Source organism: Palaemon carinicauda, chromosome 14 (assembly GCF_036898095.1).
Source record: "Palaemon carinicauda isolate YSFRI2023 chromosome 14, ASM3689809v2, whole genome shotgun sequence".
NCBI classification, from domain to species: Eukaryota; Metazoa; Arthropoda; class Malacostraca; order Decapoda; family Palaemonidae; genus Palaemon; species Palaemon carinicauda.
This window is the reverse complement of record NC_090738.1, coordinates 23,866,726-23,884,046: the sequence shown is the minus strand read 5'-3', so window position 1 is coordinate 23,884,046 and position 17,321 is coordinate 23,866,726. Positions and strand designations below refer to the sequence as shown.

At 45.3% G+C, this 17,321-nt stretch overlaps 2 protein-coding genes across 2 annotated transcripts in view; one reads left to right on the top strand and one right to left on the bottom strand.

Annotated features, from left to right (window-relative positions):
• The window catches only part of LOC137652706 (cell adhesion molecule Dscam2-like), a 466,536-nt gene that overhangs the window by 70,044 nt on the left and 379,171 nt on the right, over positions 1–17,321 (top strand). The gene's annotated exons all lie outside the window — the stretch shown is intronic.
• The window catches only part of LOC137653823 (uncharacterized), a 46,737-nt gene that overhangs the window by 13,601 nt on the left and 15,815 nt on the right, over positions 1–17,321 (bottom strand). Inside the window, exon 2 of the mRNA XM_068387474.1 lies at positions 15,014–15,568. Within this exon, the coding sequence (XP_068243575.1) occupies positions 15,014–15,551 (538 nt within the window). The 5' untranslated portion in view covers positions 15,552–15,568. The remainder of the gene's footprint in view (positions 1–15,013; positions 15,569–17,321) is intronic.

The following is a 17,321-nucleotide window of genomic DNA, read 5'->3' as shown; positions in this document are numbered from 1 at the left end:
ATAAATTTTTGAATATACTTACCCGGTGAATATATAATAGCCGACGTCTCCGGCGGCTCGACAGAAAAACACAAAAACTCGCGAGCGATCGCTATGAAGGTTGCGGGTGTGCCCACCAGCGCCAACTATCGGCCAGATACCGCATATACATGTAAACAGCTCGGGTAAGTATATTCAAAAATTTATTTTATAATCAAAATATCATTTTTAAATATTTAACTTAGCCGGTGAATATATAATAGCTGATTCACACCCATGGTGGTGGGTAGAGACCATAGTTAATTAAGTTTACAGCGTATATGCTTAGAGTTTTTGACAGTTATATCATAACAAAACCCAAATATATATAGGTACCTGGTAAGGAAGCTGACTTTGACGATTACTCTGCCTTGTTAGTCTGTCTTCCTCACGAAGCCCAGCCATCCTCTTAGGATGCTGAAAGACTCCCAGGAGCTGAAGTATCAAGGGCGGCAACCCATACAACAGGACCTCATCAAACCCCTAATCTGGGCGCTCTCAAGAAATGACATTTGACCACCCGCCAAATCAACCAGGATGCGAAAGGCTTCTTAGCCTTCCCTACAACCCAAAAACAAGATTAAAAACATTTCAAGAGACAGATTAAAAGGATATTGGAATTAAGGGAATGTAGTGGTAGAACCCTCACCCACTACTGCACTTGCTGCAACGAATGGACCCAGTGTGTAGCAGTCCTCATAAAGAGTCTGGACATCTTTTAAGTAAAATGACGCGAATACCGACTTGCTTTTCCAAAAGGTCGCATCCATAATACTTTGCATAGATCTATTTTGCTTAAAGGCCACGGAAGTTGCTATAGCTCTTACTTCGTGTGTCTTAACTTTAAGCAAGCATCGGTCTGTTTCATTCAAGTGAGAATGAGCCTCTCGGATTAAAAATCTGATAAAATATGACAAAGCATTCTTTGACATAGGTAATGATGGCTTCTTAACTGAGCACCATAAGGCCTCAGATCCACCTCGTAAGGACTTAGTACGAGCTAAGTAGAACGTAAGAGCTCTAACTGGACACAGTACTCTTTCAAGTTCGTTGCCTACGATCTCTGACAGGCAAGGTATATCAAATGACTTAGGCCAAAGACGAGAAGGCAGTTCATTTTTGGCCAGGAAACCAAGTTGAAGTGAACATGTGACTTTCTCTGTGGAAAAGCCGATGTTCTTACTGAAGGCATGAATTTCACTGACCCTTTTAGCTGAAGCCAAGCACACTAGGAAAAGCGTCTTGAGGGTGAGATCCTTCAGGGAGGCTGAATGTAATGGCTCAAACCTGTCTGACATCAGGAACCTTAGGACCACGTCTAAGTTCCATCCAGGAGTTGCCATACGACGTTCCTTAGAGGTCTCGAAAGACTTAAGGAGATCTTGGAGATCTTTATTGTTGGAAAGATCTAAGCCTCTATGTCTAAAGACCTAAGCCAACATGCTCCTGTAGCCCTTAATAGTGGGTGCTGAGAGGGAGCGAACATTTCTCAGATGTAATAGAAAATCTGCAATTTGGGCTACAGAGGTACTGGAAGAGGACACAGATGCTGACTTGCACCAGTCTCGAAAGACTTCCCACTTCGACTGGTATACTTTGATGGTAGAAGCTCTCCTAGCTCTCGCAATCGCACTGGCTGCCTCCTTCGAAAAGCCTCGAGCTCTTGAGTCTTTCGATAGTCTGAAGGCAGTCAGACGAAGCGCGGGGAGGCTTTGATGAACATCCTTTACGTGGGGCTGACGTAAGAGATCTACCCTTAGAGGAAGACTCCTTGGAATGTCTACCAGCCATTGAAGTACCTCGGTGAACCACTCTCTCGCGGGCCAGAGGGGAGCAACCAACGTCAACCTTGTCCCTTCGTGAGAGGCGAACTTCTGCAGTGCCTTGTTGACTATCTTGAATGGTGGGAATGCATACAAGTCCAGGTGAGACCAGTCCAGTAGAAATGCGTCTATGTGGATCGCCTCTGGATCTGGGACTGGTGAGCAATAGATTGGGAGCCTTTTGGTCAACGAGGTGGCAAAGAGGTATATGGTGGGTTGACCCCAAGTCGCCCAAAGACTCTTGCACACGTCCTTGTGGAGGGTCCATTCCGTGGGTATCACCTGACCCCTCCGACTGAGACAGTCTGCCAAGACGTTCTAGTCCCCCTAGATGAATCATGTCAACAGGGAGATGCCTCGATTTTTTTTACCATATGAGGAGGTCCCTTGCGATCCCGTACAGCGTGTGGGAGCGAGTGCCTCCTTTCTTGGAGATGTACGCCAAAGCTGTGGTGTTGTCTGAATTGACCTCTACCACTTTGTTTCGAAGAATGCTCTCGAAATTCATCAAGGCCAAGTGGACTGCTAATAGCTCCTTGCCGTTGATGTGCATGCTCTTCTGAACTGAGGTCCACAGACCCGAGCATTCCCGACCGTCCAGGGTCGCACCCCAACCCAAATCCAACGCGTCTGAGAACAACACGTGGTTTGGGTTCTTGACTGCTAGGGACAGGCCCTCTCTCAGACTGATATTGCTGTCCCACCAGTTCAGGCATGCTTTTACTGGTTCGGAGACCGGGATTGATACCGTCTCTAAAGTCTTGCCCTTGTTCCAGTGAGAGGCTAAATGGAACTGGAGAGGCCGAAGGTGCAGTCTACCTAGCAAGACAAACTGCTCCAGGGATGAGAGAGTCCCTACGAGACTCATCCAACTCCTTACTGAACAACGTTCTCTTTTCAGCATTATTTGGACTTTGAGCAGGGCTTGTTCTATTCGGGTGGCAGACGGAAAAGCCCGAAAAACTAGACTGCGAATCTCCATCCCCAAATATAGAATAGTCTGGGATGGGATCAGTTGGGACTTTTCTAAGTTGACCAAAAGTCCCAACTCCTTGGCCAGACCCAACGTCCAAGGTAGATCCTGCAGACAGCGATGACTGGACGATGCTCTGAGAAGCCAGTCGTCCAAGTACAGGGAGGCTCGGATTCCTGATAGATGAAGGAATTTTGCCACATTCCTCATGAGCCTCGTAAACACGAGAGAAGCAGGACTGAGGCCGAAGCACAGTGCTCGAAACTGGTACACCACATTCCTGTAAACAAACCTCAGAAACGGTTGGGAATCCGGGTGTATAGGAATGTGGAAGTACGCATCTCGCAGGTCGAGAGAGACCATCCAGTTTCCCTCTCTGACCGCTGCTAAGACGGGCTTCGTGGTCTCCATCGTAAATTTTGTTTTCGTAACAAAAACGTTGAGCGCACTGACGTCTAGCACTGGCCTCCAACCTCCTGAATGCTTTGGGACTAGGAAGAGACGGTTGTAAAACCCCGGTGATTGAAGGTCCGAGACTTTCACCACCGCTCCCTTCTCTAGCAACAGAGACACTTCTTGATGTAGAGCTTGTCTCTTTGACTCCTCTCGATACCTGGGAGAGAGGTCTATGGGAGTTGTTACTAGAGGAGGTTTGCGTACAAACGGTATTTTGTACCCCTCTTTGAGCAACAGAACAGACTCTTGGTCTGCACCCCTCTTCTCCCAGGCCTGCCAGAAACTGTTCAATCTGGCCCCTACCGCTGTCCGAGGCCGTGGGCAGTCAGACCCTGCCACGGGAGGACTTGGCTCCTCTCTTCTTACCTCTCTTTCCCTCGGCACGAGAGCCTCCCCTGCTGGGAGCTCTGCCACGAAAGGGCGGGATAAATCTAGACGCAGGAGTCTCGATTCTGGGTCTCACAACAAAGGATGCAGAAGGAGCTCCCTTGCGAGCAGAGGACGCCATCAGGTCATGTGTGTCCTTCTGCACAAGCGAAGCAGCTATGTCCTTAATCAGCTGTTGCGGAAACAAGGCAGCCGATAAGGGAGCAAAGAGCAGTTTCAATCTCTGACAGGGAGTAACTCCTGCTGAAAGGAACGAGCAAAGGGTTTCTCTCTTCTTCAAGACTCCCGACGTAAAGGTGGAGGCGAGCTCATTGGAGCCATCGCGGATGGCTTTGTCCATTCAGGACATGATAAGTAAGGATATATCTTAGTCAGCAGACGGGATCTTCCTACTTAATGCTCCTAAAGACCAATCAAGAAAGTTAAAAACTTCAAAGGCCCTGTATACACCTTTAAGTAGATGGTCAAGGTCCGAGGAGGACCAACAAATCTTCGAGCGTCTCATGGCCAGGCGACGGGGAGAGTCTACGAGGCTTGAGAAGTCACCCTGGGCAGAGGCAGGGACACCCAAGCCGAGAACTTCTCCCGTGTCATACCAGACGCTCGATCTAGAAGCAAGCTTAAAAGGTGGGAAGGCAAAGGCCGTCTTCCCCAAACTCCTCCTGGTATCCAACCAGTCGCCTAGAAGACGTAAAGCCCTCTTAGAAGAGCGAGAAAGCACTAGCTTAGTAAAGGCAGGCTTGGTAGCAGCTAAGCCTAGAGCAAACTCAGACGGAGGCGAACGAGGAGCAACATCAACAAAATGATCTGGAAAAAGATCCTTGAAAATCATCATGATCTTCTTAAAATCCATCGAAGGTTGAACAGCCTTAGGTCCTTCTACATCTGACAAAACGTCCAAAGGATTATCATTAGGATGAGGGTCAGCAACGTCCTCATCTGAAGGAACCTCATCCGACAACTGATGAGTCTCAAGCAAGGGAGAGACCTGCCTTGGTGGCAATGCTTGACAAGCAGAGTCCACACGCACAGGAGCATCAGTAGCAGTCCAGGACGCTACATCATGTAACTGCTTAACGGACTGACTAGCAACAACAACAGGAGCGGGAGGACGCTCGACGTCAACTCGAGACTGCCTTGACTGCCTAGATTGAGCAGTTAAAACAACTCTAGACTGCGGTGCTTGACGCTCAACGTCAAAACAAGTCAACTTAGCTGGTTGGCGAACGTCCTGAACGTCAACACGAGCATGCGGCAGCGGCTGAACGTCCACAAGCGGCTGAAAGTCAACACGGGACTGCATCGAGTGAGGCTCTACAAAACGTGACTGACGTGACTTAGTAACGTCAACGTCAACGTCAACAGGACGAGCAAAGGCTCGTTTGGGCGGCTGACGGCCAGGATCTTGATCAGCTAAACGGCGAGGATCATCGTGAACCTGCTCAGCAGTATACTCCTCCATAAGAGAGGCCAGCTTATTCTGCATATCTTGCAGTACAACCCATTTAGGATCAACGGGAGTGGGTGCGGTTCGAGACGAGGGTAACGTCTGTGACTGCAAAACATTGCCTACACTAAGACTCTCGGAGCCTGTGTTACGCTTCTGTTTAGGCGTCGAGCAGTCTTCCGATGACTGCACAGGGTCAGAGCTGTCCCAATGGCTACAACCAGGACGCTGGACCTGTCCTGAAGGGACTGACTTCCGCTTTAAGGGTCTCGAAACCTTGCTCCACGGTTTCTTACGCGAGAAGCCTTCGGATGACGAGGAGAAAACCGCCTCGCTCGTCTTATGGTAGGGGCGGTCTTGACGAGACACGCCCGAAACCATAGAGGGAACGTCTGTTCATTGGTTAAAGCCTCTCGTACCCATAAGTCCTACGACATTACTTCTCCCTGGTGCATGGGAGCTTGCAAGAGGTCTCGGACTAGGCGAACGACAGGCACGAACAGACGAACCCTCGGTCGCAACACTGATAACACTTTGCGCACTAATCACTTTATCCCCACGATTTTCTAATGTGGCACTCTGACACTTTAACTCTTTTACATCCGCCATGAGTTGATTACGGTCCATAGCTAAAGATTCAACTCTCTCGCCCAAAGCTTGAATGGCACGTACAGTAACATATCCCGCATTGATGGTTCATGAGTGCTAGTAGAAGGTTCAGGCACAACTACTACTGCGGAAGGATTAGGTTCAGGGGCATGGGAGGAGGAAAATTCTAATGATCTAGAGGAACTTCTCCTCACCCTATCTCTCTCTAGCTTACGAGAATACTTATCAAACTCTAGCCAGTCGAATTCCGAAAGTACCACGCACTCATCACACCGATCTCCTAATTGACAGGTTTTACCCCGACAATTAGAACACACAGTATGTGGGTCGAGAGAGGCCTTTGAAAGACGTTTGATACAATCCCTAGCATTACATTTACGAAATTTAGGAATTGGAGAAGGGTCAGCCATTTTGAAAAGTCAAAGAAAGTCCAAAAAACAATCCAAAGTCATCAACAATTAAATCTATCCAAAAAAGAGTTCAAGAGTTTAAATTGAAGATAAAAACACCTGCACTGCGAAAGCTCAAAACCAAAAAGAAGTACTTCACCAAGACTGACGAAAAACTCCAGGTTAACAGCGAGTAATGGAATCAACTTGTCGACAAGACCGACAGAGAAGAACTGGAGCTGTTTACATGTATATGCGGTATCTGGCTGATAGTTGGCGCTGGTGGGCACACCCGCAACCTTCATAGCGATCGCTCGCGAGTTTTTGAGTTTTTCTGTCGAGCCGCCGGAGACGTCAGCTATTATATATTCACCGGCTAAGTTAAATATTCAAAAATGACTCATACACTTATCATTAACACTGCATAAGACGACTTGTGTGAAGTTTTTCTCGGTGTTTCTTTTCAATGAAACTCATAAGGTTTTCATACCAACCAATAGCCTCCCTTATTTCTAACGATGTTGTTTCTTCAGTCTCCCCCCCCGTCCTCGCCTCCACTAGAGCTGTGCTCTTCTTGAATGATCGTCAACTGCATTGCCTCTAACTCTTTTAAGTCTTCAGCCGTAAGCTCCTCCCTGTGCTCCTCGATAAGGTTATGGACATCAGCCTCATCGACAACAAGCCCCTTGGACCTCCCGACTGAAATTATTTCCTCAACATCACCCTCAGGGGCAAGATTATCAACGGCCTCGTCTTCGGTTGAGGGATCGAAACCTTCAAAGTCTCGTTCTGCTACAACAGCTGGCCACAGTTTCTTCCATGAGGAGTTCAAAGTGCACCGTGAAATCTCATTCCAAGCTGTGTCGATCATCTTCAGGCACTGAACAATGTCAAAATGCCCCCTCCAAAATTCACGGAGGTTGAGTTGAGTGCTTTCAGTCCCTTCGAAGTATCTTCTGAACAGATGCTTCGTGTAAAGCTTCTTGAAGTTGGCAATCACTTGCTGGTCCATAGGCTGGAGGAGAGGGGTGGTGTTTGGTGGCAGATAGAGAACCTTAATGAAGGAGAAGTCAGGATGAATGATGTCCTCGAGGCCAGGAGGGTGAGCAGGGGCATTGTCCAGCACCAGGAGACATTTCAGAGGAAGATCGTTCTCTTCTAAATAGTTCTTGACAGGAGGACCGAAGCAGACGTTTATCCACTCAATAAATATGGTCCTCATGGCCCAGGGTTTAGCATTAGACTTCCAAAATACTGAGCGCCTCTCCTTCGTGATATTTTGTGCCTTGCAGACACGAGGATTTTCCGAGTGGTATACCAGTAGGGGCTTAATTTTTAAGTCCCCACTGGCATTGCACAAAATGCGAGCGTTAGTCTGTCCTTCATTGGTTTATGACCAGGAAGTTTTCTTTCTTCAGCTGTGATATATGTACGGCGGGCCATTTTCTTCCAGAAAAGCCGTTTCATCGCAGTTAAAAACTTGCTGAGGAATGTAGCCTTTTCTGGAAATTATGTTCTCAAACTTCTTGAGGAATTCTTCTGCTGCTTTCTTGTCAGAACTGGCCGCCTCTCCATGCCTGACGACTGAGTGAATACCAGTCCTCTTCCTAAACTGATCAAACCACCCATGAGAAGCCTTAAACTCTTGGGGGGCTTGCTGCGACGTTCCTTCGCCTCCGCCGTCTCTCTGGGCTTCCACGATATCGGCAAAGATGGAGCTCGCCTTGTGCGAAATTACCGATTGCGTGAGTGTATCACCAGCGATTTCCTTCTCTTTAATCCACACAAGAAGGAGTCTCTCCATCTCATCGTTGATTGAGGTCCTTCCACTGCCAAGGACAGTCATGCCTTTAGAAAACTTACTTGCTCTAATGGCTTCCTTATTCTTAATACTGTAATCGTACCAATCATAGATTGGTTACAGCCGTACGTATTAGCGAGGGTAACGATGCGCATGCCTTCTTCATATTTCTTTATGATCTCCAGCTTCGTTTCCATAGTTATCATCTCTTTACTTCTGCCTTTAACATCACTAGCAATCTTGGGACCCATGGCTAACGAATCAAAGTTATAATTAAGCACTAAAATGCACAAAAAAAAGGGATTTTGACGAAGGAAAAATCTATTTCTGGGGAGAGACCTGTGACGCCCGGCGAAAAAGTCCTTCTTTGTACTTTTTCTGATATAAATCTTCCAAATATACCAGAGAAAATTAAAAGCATGGAATGCAGAGGTTACAACCCTCGCGCGAGCACCTTGTTGGTGTCGTATATCTAACAAGGGCGTTTGAAAACACTATTCACAGGCTGTCTTCCATTTAGATAATCCCTTCATCAAAGGGGGAGGGCCGTAACAGGCCCTAGAGAATACAGTTGGGTTACCCTACCGACACCTACCACTCGCGCTCACCAGGTCATCCTTCTGCAAGAACATATGGCTTGGCAAGGAAAGGGTGGGTCCGTACAAAAATAATCGGGAAGGGTTTCGCCGGGCGTCACAGGTCTCTCCCCAGAAATAGATTTTTCCTTCGTCAAAATCCCTTTTCTGGGTCGACCTGTGACGGCCGGCGAAAAAGTACCAGAGAATGCCTTCCAAGCCCAATAAATTAATAACATAATGAGGAGAATACAATCACCATGTACGACAATACTATGATATAATAAAGTAATCGTCCAATTACCAACCAGCCAAATGACATAGGGAACGTAAGGTTAAATAATAATGACGACAAGGAACCAACTGAGTGTCGAATCGCAAAAGGCATCAAACCTTACATGTCTAAGTATATTTAAACATTAAAGGAACGGTAACTACAATAATAGTTAAACCATAGGAATTAAACATGGCAAATATCATAGGGCTAACGAACTACCAAGGAGAGCGGCGACGTGGTGTGAGTGGCGGGTAGGAGGGAGAAGAGAAGAGATGGAAGAAAGGAAGAGGAGGAGATTAATGGGGAGGGATAAGGCTCCCCTCTGCCATCGTCGGCATTTAAGGGCCTGTAAGATCTTTAGATATTGGCGTTTGACAACCATAGGGGATTTCCAACCCGTATATTTTTTAAAATCATCAAAGTCCCTGTTCTGGGAATCATTGTTGGAGGCATCTACTGTCCGTATATCATGAGCCTGGGGAAATGATTCCGGATTAGTATGTTTAATGAAGTAGAGGATTTGTTGCCTGATACCGTGAGTGGAAATAGTACCTCCTTGTTCCCTGATAACCAAGGGGCCAGACGAGCGGGTGGCAGTTCTAGCTAAAAAGGGGCTTGAGAGTGGGACTGTACATTGAGAAAAATCCTGGGGATGAAGAATAATCTTCCGAGGGGAGCACCTATTTTGCGGATCCTCATTTTTTAGCTAGGAAAGCTTTGTCTGGAAAAGGAGTACTTCGGCTGAAGGGAGGAAATCTATGTTTTCCGGGTTTCGTGAGAGAGCTGCTAGTTCTGATGTTCCATCACCTGAGGCCATAGCCGTTAGAAATAAAGTCTTCCTAAGAAGAGTGATATAAGAGCAGGATTCATTGTCCGTGTCCATCGCAAGTTTTAGAACACCGTTCAGAGACCAAGAGTCCTTTTGTGGCCGAACCGAAGGTCGAAGCCTAGCACATGTTTTTGGGGTTAATGAGAAATAGGAATCAGCTAGGTTAATGTTGAACCCAACAAGGAAGATCTTCTTCAAAGCTGACTTGATGGTGGTTAAAGTGCTAACTGTTAGGCCTTTGTCAAATAGGAACCTCAAGAAAGAGATGGCTAAATGCGGGGACATACGAGTATGGTCTGCACTCTTAGGGGACCTACTAGTTGTTAACGGCCGAATCATATTGGCGAATTGTCGAGTCCCTTTTGTCCCATTCGATGAAGAGATCGTTTTCCGGTTCAATGTTCGCATCTCTACGAGCTGCCAACTTCCTGTAGTCCACAAAGTTAGAGTTTTGGCTATCCTTGAGTAATCTGACACAGTGAGTTTGGATACTCGGGTCAGTTTGAGGAACGGGATCCGGATGGGACTGAGTTTCAACTCGAGGAGGAGAGGAAACCAACTGTTCTTGGCCAGTGAGGTGGTACTAAAGCCACTGCGCCCCGGACGGAGCGTAGTTTGTGTAAAAGTTTTTAGAAGATTCCCTGGGGGAGATAGGGAAATCTTCTTCTAATGGTTCCAATCCCGGGGTAATGCGTCCATGGCATAAGCCCGAGGGTCCAGGGTTGAGGTCACATAACAAGGAAGTTAGTGATTCATCTGAGTTGCGAATAGATCTACCTGGAGGCCTGGAACGAGCCTGAGTATCCACCGGAATGAAATTATGTCTAGAGACCATTCTGACTCCAGTGGATCCGTCCTGGATAGTGAGTCCGCTCTCACATTCTGGCCTCCCGCTAGGTGAGGTGCTGACAGGAACCAGTTCTCTTCTGTTGCCCAGGCGAAGATAGTGACCAGGATCTGATTCAGGTTGGGTGACTTGGATCCTCCCCTGTTGACGTAGTGTACTGCGTCTGTGCTGTCTGACACTACTCTGATGTGGGTCGACCTCTGAGGAGTCTCTCTCTTCAAGGTCAAGAACACTGCCATGGCTTTGAGAACAATGATATGGGACTGTTTCATGGAGAGAGACCAAGAACCTGAAATATCTGATGTTCGGAGTAATCCCCCCCATCCACTTAGAGACGCGGCTGTATGGAATGTCACTTGTGGAGGTGGTAATTGTAGAGGAACCGATTTGGAGAGGTCCTTCGGTTCGGACCATGGTCGTAGTCTCATTTTCAAGACAGAGGGGATCTTCGAGACCATGTCTCTTATAGGTACTGTAGCTCTCTTTCTCCAAACTCGATTGATGTCTTTGAGTTTGGCTTTTATTAGGAGATCTGTTACTGAAGTGAATTGGAAAAGTCCGAGGATACTTTCTAAGGCTCTTCGGACACCTGTTTGTGTTTGAGAAAATTTTTTGATCTTGGAAACTATTCCTCTTACCTTTTGGAAGAGAGAGACAACGTGTGCTTCGAAAGGTCCCACTGAATGGCTAACCATTCTAAGCGGCCTGATGGTTGCAGGCGAGATTTTTTGGAGATTGACCCGAAATCACAGGTTGTCGAGAAATTGAAGTACTGTAATTCCTTCGTAACTCTGTTGCCTTCTATGACCGGCCGGGCCCAAATGAGCCAACCGGCCAGATAAGCAATGATCTGTATCTCTTGGTTCCTGAGTTGTTCTAACACTCTCTCTCCCAGTTTCGTGAATATCCTGGGATCAATGTCGAGGCCAAAGGGCATGTCTTGAACACAAAGGCTTTCCTGCTTAGGCGGAAACCCAGATAAGAAGAGAAGTTTCGAGCTATAGGCGCAAGATAATAGTCTTCGGTAAGATCGACAGAGGTGGTGACGGTCCTACGGGGAAGTAAGGTCCGTACCTGAGAGATAGTCAACATCCGGAACTTGTCGCAGAGAATGTAAGAGTTTAGCTTGACAAGTCCAGGTCCACTCTCAATGCCGACAAGCCTTTCTTCGGAATCGTGAACAGGTGGCTTTGGAACTTCAGTGATCGATCCCGTTTGATTACTTCTTCTTGAGTAACCCTGTGGTGTACTCTTTCAGGATGGGAGTGGATTTCTGGGAGAAGGTCACTGGTGGAGGAGGAGGACCTTGTGGCCATTTTCGCCTCAAACCTTTAGAGATTATGCTATGAGCCCACAGACCGAAGGTCCAATGGTCTCGAAAATGGTAAAGTCTACCCCCTACCGGGACCACCGCGTTGTGAGGGGGTGAATCTAGGTACTTTCCTTCTCCGAGCCCCCTTTTTCCTAGGTCCGTCTCTATGGCGAGACTGTCTTCTACTCCTGTAGCTTCCTCTCTGGTGTCCACGAGAGGAGCCTGAGGGTTCGGATCTAGGGCTGTATGCAGGTAAAACATCCCAACAGGGTTGGGCTGTGTACCTGGGGAATCAGTGAGGTAGACCACCTGATGAGGGGGATTTGGATGCATAGACGTCGAATCAGAGGAAGGCTGTGATGACGAGTGGGTAACCGACTATCGATTCCTGTCTGATAGAGGCCTCAGACAGAACGTATTTCCCACAACTAACCCGATCAGACCATCAAACGTGTAGGTCGAATTGGAAGGGCAGATCTTGGAATTATCGTACCCCCAAGACTGACAACATCCTGGTCCAGACAGACCGGGCCTGCCCTTTAGGAAATAATACTGTTACCTTCGGTACCTTGTCTAACCTAACCATGGCAATCTCTTTCAATCGAACGAATCTGTTGAACGGGAATTCTAGTACCTGGGAGTAAAATCTAGGTCCCCCAGAGGGAGGACGTCTATGCCATCCAGATTTATGGTACCATCTATATATGGAACATGTAAGGCAAATCTCTATGCGTTGTTTTTTATCGAAGGAGGTTACTTCGATATGCCTGGGGCTGTAGGGGGAAACTTCCGAGTTCCTGAACGGATCCGACTCACCACCATACTTTTGAGCTCCGTCATAGCCCCTTGGTTTTCCCTAGAATGTGTTGCTTTTAGCAGTCACTGTTTATGTAGGGTAACATGAACATCAGGATCCATTAAGGGTCCTAGGTAGGTGACGTAGGTAATTGCAAAGCTGAAGGCTCAAAACTCATCCCCACCTACCTGCCCGTCCATGGGGTCGTCGTCCAACCTTAGAGAGGACACTCTGAGGAGATAGGGACCTATAGATGGAGCATTTCTTCCCAACCTTGATACCCAAGGGAGGAGAGCCTCTCTTGCAGGCCAGAGAGATTCATCATCATCCTGACGGGAACCACGTAGGCGAACCTTCTGTAACAGAAAGGGGACATAAGTCTGGATGTTCCTTGAACTTTGGTTAGTGATCCTATTCACAGGCTGGGATCAGCTGTATAACTCATAAAAATAAATTTTAAAGAATAGTCATTTAATGTACTATCTTTTGGGGTATAGTTCGACACTTGTATTCATGAAATGTGACACTGTTGGCGCATCCGCCACAGGTTGGCCACCCGACTCAGACGTTCAGAACCGGGTCTAACATTATTTACTGGCTATTAGTATTCTATTGATTCATCTGTTCACTGACCAGAGTTTCAAGGAACAGTAGATAGCCTCTCATGGCATGGTTAGTCTCGACCCGGCCCTTCATTAGAAGGGGCCAACGTTCGGTTCCCAGTACTGAGTGGAAACTTATTTCTATTTGAACACTATGTTGTATGGATATTTATTCATATTTAGGCATAGTTAGAATTGAATATGCATAAATATAAGCATAATCAATTTATTTCTATTTGAACACGATGTTGTATGAATATTTATTCATATTTAGGTATAGTTAGAATTGAATATGCACAAATATAAGCACAATCAATTTATTTCTATTTGAACACTATGTTGTATGGATATTTATTCATATTTAGGCATAGTTAGAATTGAAAATGCATAAATATAGGCATAATCAATTTATTTCTATTTGAACACGATGTTGTATGGATATTTATCCATATTTATAAATAGTTAGAATTAAATATATGCATAAATATAGGCATAGTTATGTTCATATACTTTTATTAGGACTTTCAGGAATAGCTATTGAATATTACCAACGCAAATTCAAAGTGTTATTAAAGTAAGTACAGTTTACTTTGTATTCATGTTAAATCCTTTCCTTTACAGCAAAACAAGAGATTGGCCACCCGCGGTTTGAGTGATCTCTGTCTGTACCGGAGCTCCGGTAACAATCCCTGGTACAAAGGTCCGTCATAGTGACAACGTGAACACCAGAGGAAAACTAATATTAACCTCAATGCTGATCGCCTGTACGATATCCGATTAAGCCGGAGATTCGATGAAAAGGATCGTAATAACGATATTGTGATTATTCATGAAAAAGGGTTCATACCCTGATTCTGATTGTCTGATTGATCTCTGTTTGTACCGGAGAACCAGTGACAAAGGTCCGTCAAAATAATGAAACTGTGAAATCTTCATCGGTATCACATTGTTAACTCCGGTTCTGGCCGTCTGCTTGATCTCTGTTTGTACCGGAGATCCGGTAGCAAAGGCCCGTCACCGTGATATCGTGACCGTCCCCGGTACGATAACATTAACCTCAATGAATGATTGTGTTATCTCCCGTGAAGCCGGCCGTAACGGTGTAATTATGATCAAACATGACAAAGGTTAGCGGTACGATAACATTCTCTAATACTAAATGTCTGTGTTATCTCCCGTGTGTAAAAGGCTAAATAACAATATCGCAAGCACTCACATGAGATCAAGTCTTTACGAAACGCACACAAGATTCTGAACTGAACGCGCGTATGACAAAGAGGCAGCATCTCTCTCAAGCATTGTGGGAGGATTTTCGGCCAATAGCATATCGGCATCTTAGTGACGCCGTGATGCCGACCAATAGCAGACCAGCTTCTTAGTGACATATGCAGTGACGTATGAGCGTGGTGGTAACCTACTGACTCGCACAGTCGTACGAGTAGAAACTGCCAAATTTGAGTTTCGGAATTCGATGCCGTAAGGTGGGGAAAATGCCGTAACGAGGGGACGAAAAACAAATTGTATTCCACACCGTAACATGAAAAAAACGTAAGCTGGGGACGCCGTATGCCGGGGGTCTACTGTATCTAAAAGAAAAAGAAAAAAATTAAATTAGAAAAATGAGGGCACCGGAAGTACGTCTTTACTATTTCTCGGCTGAAAACCAAGTGAGAGCTCAGTGGACTGTAGGGTGGGAGAAGCTTCCCCGGTCCCAAGCAGCAATGGCCATATCCAGCTTTAACTGGATGGCTACCACTATTAAAGGATAAGTGTTTGTATTTGTGTAGAAGCAAAAACAAATAAAAAATTATATAAATGTTCTTAAAATCCAACTCACTAAAAAATATTCATACTTAATGAAATAAGACTTACCAGATTCTCCTAGATGGATCTGTGAGGCCTCAGTCATATTTTGTCCCTTTTCACCTCTGGGATCTCTGTTTTTTCTTTCTTTATTTCCAATATTTCCCTTGGTAGGCTGATTCTTTAAATCATTTTTTAAGACTTCATTTTTCTCTGTTTTCTTATTCTTTGGGAGCAAGGGCTCATTCCCTCGACTTGTCTCCTTTCCTTCCGTTAGTATTGATTTCCTCTGATCCCTTGTGAAAGAACGCTTACTTGTATTACCTATATTTGTTACAGTTTCAACTTGCTTTGAGCTTCTTCTTCCCTTGGTTGATTTCAATTCCTCATCATAATTTCCTTTCTGAGAGGCCTTTGGCTTATCAATATCCTTTAGAACAATATTAAATTCTTTTGTCTTTGCCTGAAGAGTAGAATCTCCTTGTTTTCTTGAACGGTTTCCTAATACGGATATATTATATGAAATATCATGAGACACTGAGTAATCAGGTCTTTCAAAGTTCCAGAACTCAACTGGTGGGCATTTAGGACGACCAGATCTCCTCATGGTTCCTTCTTGGTGTCCTGGAAAAAAAAAAAAAAATATTTTTCATAAAAAATGTAGCAGACATAAGACTAACATTGTATTAACTTCCATGCAGCTTAGGAATCATATTTCCCAGGTTCCATCTTAGCACTAAAGTTTCAAGATAAACGGTTAGTAATCCCAAAATAAAAACTAGTGCAATACATTAACTGGTTCAAATACCAATAATGGCATCTTACATGCAATGTACTTTATGATAAATCAAAATACCATACAGTACTGTAATGCAAAAACTGCAAATTAATGGTGTTAGACATGAGTCCAGGTTAAGGATCAGAATAAATTTCTAAAGTAATTTGTATTTCTCCTAACTAAACAAACCCGAGTCCTTTAATAGGAGTATGATTTCAGTGTAGTTGGAAATTGGTTGTTAAAATTCATAACGAGGTGTCGGTAGTTACTGTACTGGTGAGTGGCGGAGAAGTCACTTTGACCTTCACTTAGGGCTTGTTGGGTGTGCACCTCCTCCTTCTTTTGAAACTTTTGTAAACAGCACCATCTTTGGAGTATACTCCAGAGGAAACCTCTTGATGAGGTTCTTGTCTTCTTGCGTACCGTACCTGTTGCTCCACTGAAACCAGATGGTGAGGGGATTGCTTGATACTGACCAGTGTCTCTTCAGACATCACTGAAGGGATTGCTGATGGAGAAGCCAGTGAGGAACAACCTTCTCCAAGGACAAAAGTTGTCCGACCAGTTGGTTTCACTATCGAGACTGTAGTTTATTGCCAGCTACACTGCTCACACACACACCCGTGTTGTCTCGTCACTTTTGATTGCAGGCAGGACTTGCATGGGGGTAGGTGATGGCAGGACAATTTGTATAAAGAGCTACAGATTTGTATCGTTGGGAAAAATACAAATTCTTTTTAAAATTTGTCATTTGTTCCATCACTAAATACAAACGCTTTAGCTCTTTATTAGGGAAAACTAACCCTTAGATGGGTGGAAGTCCTTACCAACTGTCTCATCATTACCCCGGGCCATTTCCTTGTGCTATGCACGGTTTTTAGGCGTGGCCCTAACACCTCGCTAGGCTGGAATTGCAAGCTTTAGCGGCTTTGCCGCTAAAGCTTGCAATTCCAGCAATCATATTATTTTCATTATAAAATAAATTTTTGAACATACTTACCTGGTAGTTATGTATATACAGTACCTTACGTCACTGACGTCACGACAGAAAAATTAAAACAAACTTTTACCAATCGTCGATTGGATCGCCAGGTGTACCACCGTGCGCCCCTAGCGAGGTATCTAGAAACCATCCCATGGATATCCATATTTTCCATGCCTCTAGTCTCTAGAGGGGAGGAGGGGGGGATATTTAATTATACATAATTACCAAGTAAGTATGTTCAAAAATTTATTTTATAATGAAAATAAAATTTTTAAAGACAAAACTTACCTGGTAGTTATGTATATAGCTGATTAACACCTTTGGTGGAGGGTAAGAGACAACCGATATGGATGGAATCTTACTTAAGCGTTAATAAACAAACATGACAAATTCGGAGATATTTTGTATTTTTCCTAACCATACAAACCTTAGCTATTTACATTGGGTATTACTTTCGGCGTAGCTGAAATGACGAGCCATTAGATTTTTAACGAGGGTTAGCTACCCCCTCGCTAGTTAGTGAGGGGGTAGGGGAGGGGTAGCTCCCTCACACACCAGTGAACTGATTCACTCCGCTTAGAGGTAGGACTTCACGGGGGACAGGGCGGGCGGGC